This window comes from Larimichthys crocea, chromosome XXIII (genome assembly GCF_000972845.2).
Source record: "Larimichthys crocea isolate SSNF chromosome XXIII, L_crocea_2.0, whole genome shotgun sequence".
NCBI classification, from domain to species: domain Eukaryota; kingdom Metazoa; phylum Chordata; class Actinopteri; family Sciaenidae; genus Larimichthys; species Larimichthys crocea.
In genome coordinates, this window is record NC_040033.1 from 733,777 (window position 1) to 739,776 (window position 6,000).

A 6,000-nucleotide genomic window follows, 5' to 3' on the forward strand; every position below is an offset into this window, starting at 1 on the left:
AAAGAAACTAGTTGTTATTTAACCGAGACAAACGTATTAAAAGACTACACAGGCAGTTTATATTCTAACATACAGGTGACTAATGGGCAGGCCGTGGTCCGGACCCAGACTCTGTCTCTGATTGGCTATCTTTAAAAGGTAAATATTTTATTATTATGAAAGTACTTTTTATTTATATTTCTGAGTTGAATGTCAAATTTACTTTGCTCATTTTATTATTTATTGATTTGATTTATTATCTTATAGCTCTAAGAGGCAGACTGTGTGTATATTATATATATTTTATTATATTATATATATATATATATATATATCTCTCAATATATATAGTTTGACAGTATCTTAGCTGTTCCTAGGACTTTACTCCCCACATCTTCTCTAACTGCTCTTTCAGCCCTGGGTTCTCGATCTTCTCGTGTTTCTTCTTCCTGATATTGCCGTCGCTCGGAATTGCTACGTCTATCACCACAGCCTTCTTCTGTTGTTTGTCCACCACCACGATGTCTGGTTGGTTAGCCATCACCAGCTTGTCGGTCTGGATCTGGAAGTCCCACAGGATCTTGGCTCGGTCATTCTCAATCACCTTGAGAGTCGTCTTTCATTCTGACCTTGGGATTTCCAGCCCATATTAAGTGCAGATGTTCCTGTACACTATGCCAGCCACTTGGTTATGGCGTCCCATGTATGCTGCCCTGCTATTATGTGCTGAACTGTCTCAGGAGTATCTTTGCACAGCCTGCACCTCGGGTCCTGTCTAGTGTGGTAGACTCCCGCCTTTATTGATCTTGTACTGAGTGCCTGTTCTTGTGCTGCCATGATTATTGCTTCTGTGCTGTCTTTCAGTCCAGCCTTTTCCAGCCACTGGTAGGATTTCTTGATGTAGGCCACTTCTCTTCAATCTGTCGGTGGTACATGTCATGCAGGGGCACACTCAAAGTCATGAGTCATTTATTCATTGATTCATTCACTCATTCATGGACAGAAAAAAAACTCTGGAAATCCTGAGAAGTAATTGAACAAATGGGCTTTATTCCCACCAACATGCAGAACATTTATATTCATAGAAACTGAATTTAGAGATTTACACCACATGGAAAGTAAAATGGGATTTTACCATCAAGATTTGTGTTTTTTTCTGCAATAATACTAACAAATATAAGTAGCAACATAATTTTAATCACTTAGATATATATACAGACTTCATTGTCATTCAACTGTACATTCACAATGTACATTTGAGCAAGATTTTGTTGCAAGGCTCCGAATAAAAACAGAAGACAAGGTAATAACAGTATATAAGTATAAATATAAAGTTTATGAAATATAAAAAGTATATGAAATAATGAAAAATAAAATACGGGCACAATCAATCTTATATACTTTGTACTTTTCTTGCTATATTTGATACATTTCATGTCAAAAGAAAACAAATATTTAACACAGCTCCAACCTTTCAACAAAATCCAGAGATATTTCAGGAACTAAAAGCAACTTTAATCAATATTTTTATATCAACAATGAATCAAATCATGTGAAAGTGAAACAAGTCGTCCATAGTCAGTCAGAGCTGCTGCTGCTTCAACCTCTCTGGATCATCGGGACTCAGCTGATCCTCTCAACACAAACACCTTTCTCATCACTCACACTCTGACAAAGATTTTTTCCATCTGATGAGCGAAGAAGACAGACAACAGAAGTCATGAATCAGTGTTTCCAGAGACTCCCTTCATCAGCTGTCAGTCAGTGATGCAGCACATCCAGTATAAAGACCAGCAGGACTTCAGTCCTGTTCAGACACAAGTGGAGCGGCTGTGTAGCGTAGCCAGCTTCCTTTTGTTGTGGAGAAATTGCTGAAGTCAAAGGTCAATGGTCAGGAAGGAAGAAAGTGTTCAGGAGCTTCTGATGTCTTATGCTGTATTATTTATTGACGCTTGATCAAGGAGAATTAGAGAAACTTTTAAAGTTCATCAGAAGTGCCTGAGTCGGTCTCACATTCTGCCCAACTCATCCTGGTGGATCGGCTTTAAACCCCAAGATAGCACCACAAATACTACACGCCCAGAATTAGTCAGAGAATTACCCATGGACAGCGCCGGTCCTGGCCACATTTGCGCCCTGGGCGCATGATCACAACGACCTTCTGGCTCATCTGATTGGCTGACTGTTCTCTCTCTCTCTGTCTTTCTGTCCAATCCTGAAGCCTGTCACCGTTCTCCTCTCACAGCTTCACTGAGGAAAGCAGCCGCTGAGAAGGTCGGAGGTTTACAGGAAATACTGGATCTGTGCTTTGATACTAACTGTGTTTAGTACAATACTGCTGAGAGCAACATGGACTGACTGCAACCCTCTACTGACCTCAGAGTCTGCAGACTGCAGTGTGGACTCTCCACAAGATCACACAGAGGCTTCACTGCTGAATCCTGAAGGTTGTTGAGTCTCAGATCCAGCTCTGTCAGATGGGAGGGGTTGGACTTCAGAGCTGAGGCCAGAGAAGCACAGCTGATCTCTGACAAACTGCACTTCACCAATCTGAATAAAGATTATGAATTAAAATTATGTAAGTTTAGGAGACAATGTTCCTATTTATTCATTTTTGTATTATTGTTTATTTAAATAAAAACATTATGTGAATAAAAGATGAAAATCCAGAGTTGAAGAGGTTCACAGTGAATTATCCAGTGGAGATTTTTCTTGTTATATTCAGGTTTGAATTGTGCAGCTCAACATTGCTCTGCCACAGTCAATTGACTAAACCATAGAAGAAGAAAATAGACTTTAGCATTCAGATACTCAGTGTGGATCAGTATATCAGCCTGATGTCTGCAGTTTAGTGTCACCACAACTTTCACATCATATTAGTCTCAGCACAGAAGTAAAAAATGGTATCTGACCTCAGAGTCTGCAGTCTGCAGTGTGGACTCTCCAGAAAATCACACAGCAGCTTCACTCCTGAATCCTGCAGGTTGTTGTAGCTCAGGTCCAGCTCTGTCAGATGGGAGGGGTTGGACTTCAGAGCTGAGGCCAGAGAAGCACAGCTGATCTTTGACAACCCGCAGAGCCTCAATCTGAATAAAGAATAAATGATGTTGATAAAAATTCAGAGATCAAAGAATAAAGATCCATGGACACGGTGTCAGTCAGACCTCGCTTTGCAGCCATAGACAGTGCAATTTCTCAATTATTCTGCTCGCTTTGCAGCCATAGACAGTGCAATTTCTCAATTATTCTGTATGCAGATGTGACCATTTACCAACAATTCTAAACATTCATTGACTTTAACCACTAACAGAGGACATTTTCTACAGTTTCTTTAAGAAACACAAGTCTTTGTGACTGCAGACTAAATTTAATACAACAAACATGAAAATATGAACAAAAGGACATTTACAACTTTATAGATGTAAGTTATGCCTTATCATAAATTAGCTTCAATTGTTTATTAAACATCAGATCTGCAATAGTTAACAGAGAGCCAGTGAACTGACCTCAGAGTCTTCAGTCTGCAGTGTGGACTCTCAAGAAAATCACACAGCAGCTTCACTCCTAAATCCCTCAGCTTGTTGTTCTGACTCAGGTCGAGCTCTTTCAGATGGGAGGGGTTGGACTTCAGAGCTGAGGCCAGAGAAGCACAGCTGATCTCTGATAAACTGCAGTGCCCCAGTCTGAATAAAGAATAAAAGATGTTGATAAAAATCTATTCATAATCCAATCAGATGTGTTCAGGTTTGAAATGTGTAGCTCTTTTCTCTCATACACTCTACAGCCTCATCAGCACAGACATCATCTTCACTGACTGATGGACCACTTTAAGTTTAATTTAAGTTTAATACATCACTTAATGATTTGAACTGACCTCAGAGTCTCCAGTCTACAGTTTGGACTCTCCAGTCCAGCAGACAAAATCTTCACTCCTGAATCCATAAGCATGTTTCTGCTCAGGTCCAGCTGTCTCAGATGGGAGGGGTTGGACTTCAGAGCTGAGGCTATGACTTCATAGTGAGTCTCTGAGTGTCCACAGCCAGAAAGTCTGTCATAACATTACAAAACATGTTATTATGAAATCCGACTGTGTGGACTGTGAAAAATGACAGATCTCATTCCACCCAATGGAAGATGAACAGAAGAAAAACTGCAAAATGTAACAATTATTAGGAATAAATAGAATAACTGTGTTGATTAACTTGGCAGCTTTAAACACAACCAACTGAAAAATCAACATTTACTGATTTCTAATGTTCATCACATCTGGACTTACTGAGCCTTTCTGCAGTTCCTCACAGCTGGAATCAGTCTCAGTCGTCCCTGGTCTGATGTGTCGTACTTGTTCAGGTCCAGCTCATCCAGAACCTCCTCTGATATCTGCAGCCTGTAGGCCAGAGCTGAGCAGTGGATCACAGAGAGTTTCTTCTCTGATCTGTTCTCTGACTTCAGGAACTCTTGGATCTCCTGATGGACTGAGTCATCGTTCATCTCCATCAGACAGTGGAAGATGTTGATGCTTCTGTCAGGACAGATCTTGTGTATGTTCATCTTTTTAAGATTGTTGTTGGTACTCTCAATGATTTCCGGACTGTTGTCTGTCTGACCCAGCAGGCCTCCTAAGAGTCTCTGGTTGGACTCCAGAGAGAGGCCATAAAGGAAGCGAACAAACAGGTCCAGGTGACCATTTTTACTTTGAAGGGATTTCTCCATGACTTCCCACAGGAACACATCAAGGGATAAGTCACTGTAGTCTTTCCCCAGGAAGTCCTTCAGTACCTCTGTCTTCTTGTTGGTGTAACAGTGGAACAGGTAGACTGCAGCCAGAAACTCCTGAACGCTCAGATGAACAAAGCAGTAGACTGTTTTCTGGAAGATCACACTCTCTCTTTTGAAGATCTTTGTACAAACTCCTGAGTACACCGAGGCCTCTGTGACATCCAGACCACACTGCTCCAGGTCTTCTTGGTAGAACATGATGTTTCCTTTCTCCAGCTGTTCAAACGCCAGCCTCCCCAGCTTCAGAAGAACTTCCCTGTCAGCCTCCGTCAGCTCCTGTGGACTCGTCTCATGTCCTTCATCGTACTTCTTCTTCTTCCTCTTTGTCTGAACCAGCAGGAAGTGTGAGTACAGGTCAGTCAGGGTCTTGGGCAGCTCTCCTCTCTGGTCTGTGGTCAACATGTGGTCCAGAACTGTAGCAGTGATCCAGCAGAAGACTGGGATCAGACACATGATGTGGAGGCTCCTGGAGGTCTTGATGTGTGAGATGATTCTGCTGGACAGATCTTCATCACTGACTCTCCTCCTGAAGTACTCCTCCTTCTGAGCGTCAGTGAAGCCTCGTACTTCTGTTACCCTGTCAACACATGAAGGAGGGATCTGATTGGCTGCTGCAGGTCTGGAAGTTATCCAGATGAGAGCCGAGGGAAGCAGATTCCCCTTGATGAGGCTTGTCAACAGCACGCTGACTGATGACTCCTGTGTGACATCAGACACGAGCTCTTTGTTGTTGAAATCCAGTGAAAGTCTGCTTTCATCCAGGCCGTCAAAGATGAACAGAAGTTTACAGACAGCGAGCTTCTCTGCTGTGACCTTCTGTAATGTTGGATGGAAAACATGGAGCAGCGTGAGAAGACTGAACCGCTCATCTTTGATCAAGTTCAGCTCCCTGAACGAGAGCAGAACCACCAGACTGACATCTTGGTTCTCCGAGCCCTCTGCCCAGTCCAGAGTGAACTTCAGCACTGAGAAGGTTTTTCCAACGCCAGCGACGCCGTTGGTCAGAGCGACTCTGATGTGTCTCTGTTGGTCAGGTAAGGCTTTAAAGATGTCGTGGCATTTGATGGGAGTGTCATGGAGGGTCTCCTTCTTCTTGGAAGCTGTCTCAAGCTGCCTCACCTCATGTTGGGTATGAACCTCTTCACTCTGTCCCTCTGTGATGTAGAGCTCAGTGTAGATCCTGTTGAGGAGGGTTCCACTTCCTGTTTCATCACTTCCTTCAGTCACACGTTCACATCTGGT

At 42.5% G+C, this 6,000-nt stretch overlaps 1 protein-coding gene across 1 annotated transcript in view; it reads right to left on the reverse strand.

Moving 5' to 3' along the window:
• The window catches only part of LOC109143133 (NLR family CARD domain-containing protein 3), a gene marked incomplete at its 5' end in the record, with an annotated part of 29,941 nt that extends 23,941 nt beyond the window's left edge, over positions 1 to 6,000 (reverse strand). The window contains 4 exons of the mRNA XM_027274347.1: positions 2,892 to 3,065; positions 3,486 to 3,662; positions 3,854 to 4,027; positions 4,256 to 6,000. Of these exons, the coding sequence (XP_027130148.1) occupies positions 2,892 to 3,065; positions 3,486 to 3,662; positions 3,854 to 4,027; positions 4,256 to 6,000 (2,270 nt within the window). The remainder of the gene's footprint in view (positions 1 to 2,891; positions 3,066 to 3,485; positions 3,663 to 3,853; positions 4,028 to 4,255) is intronic.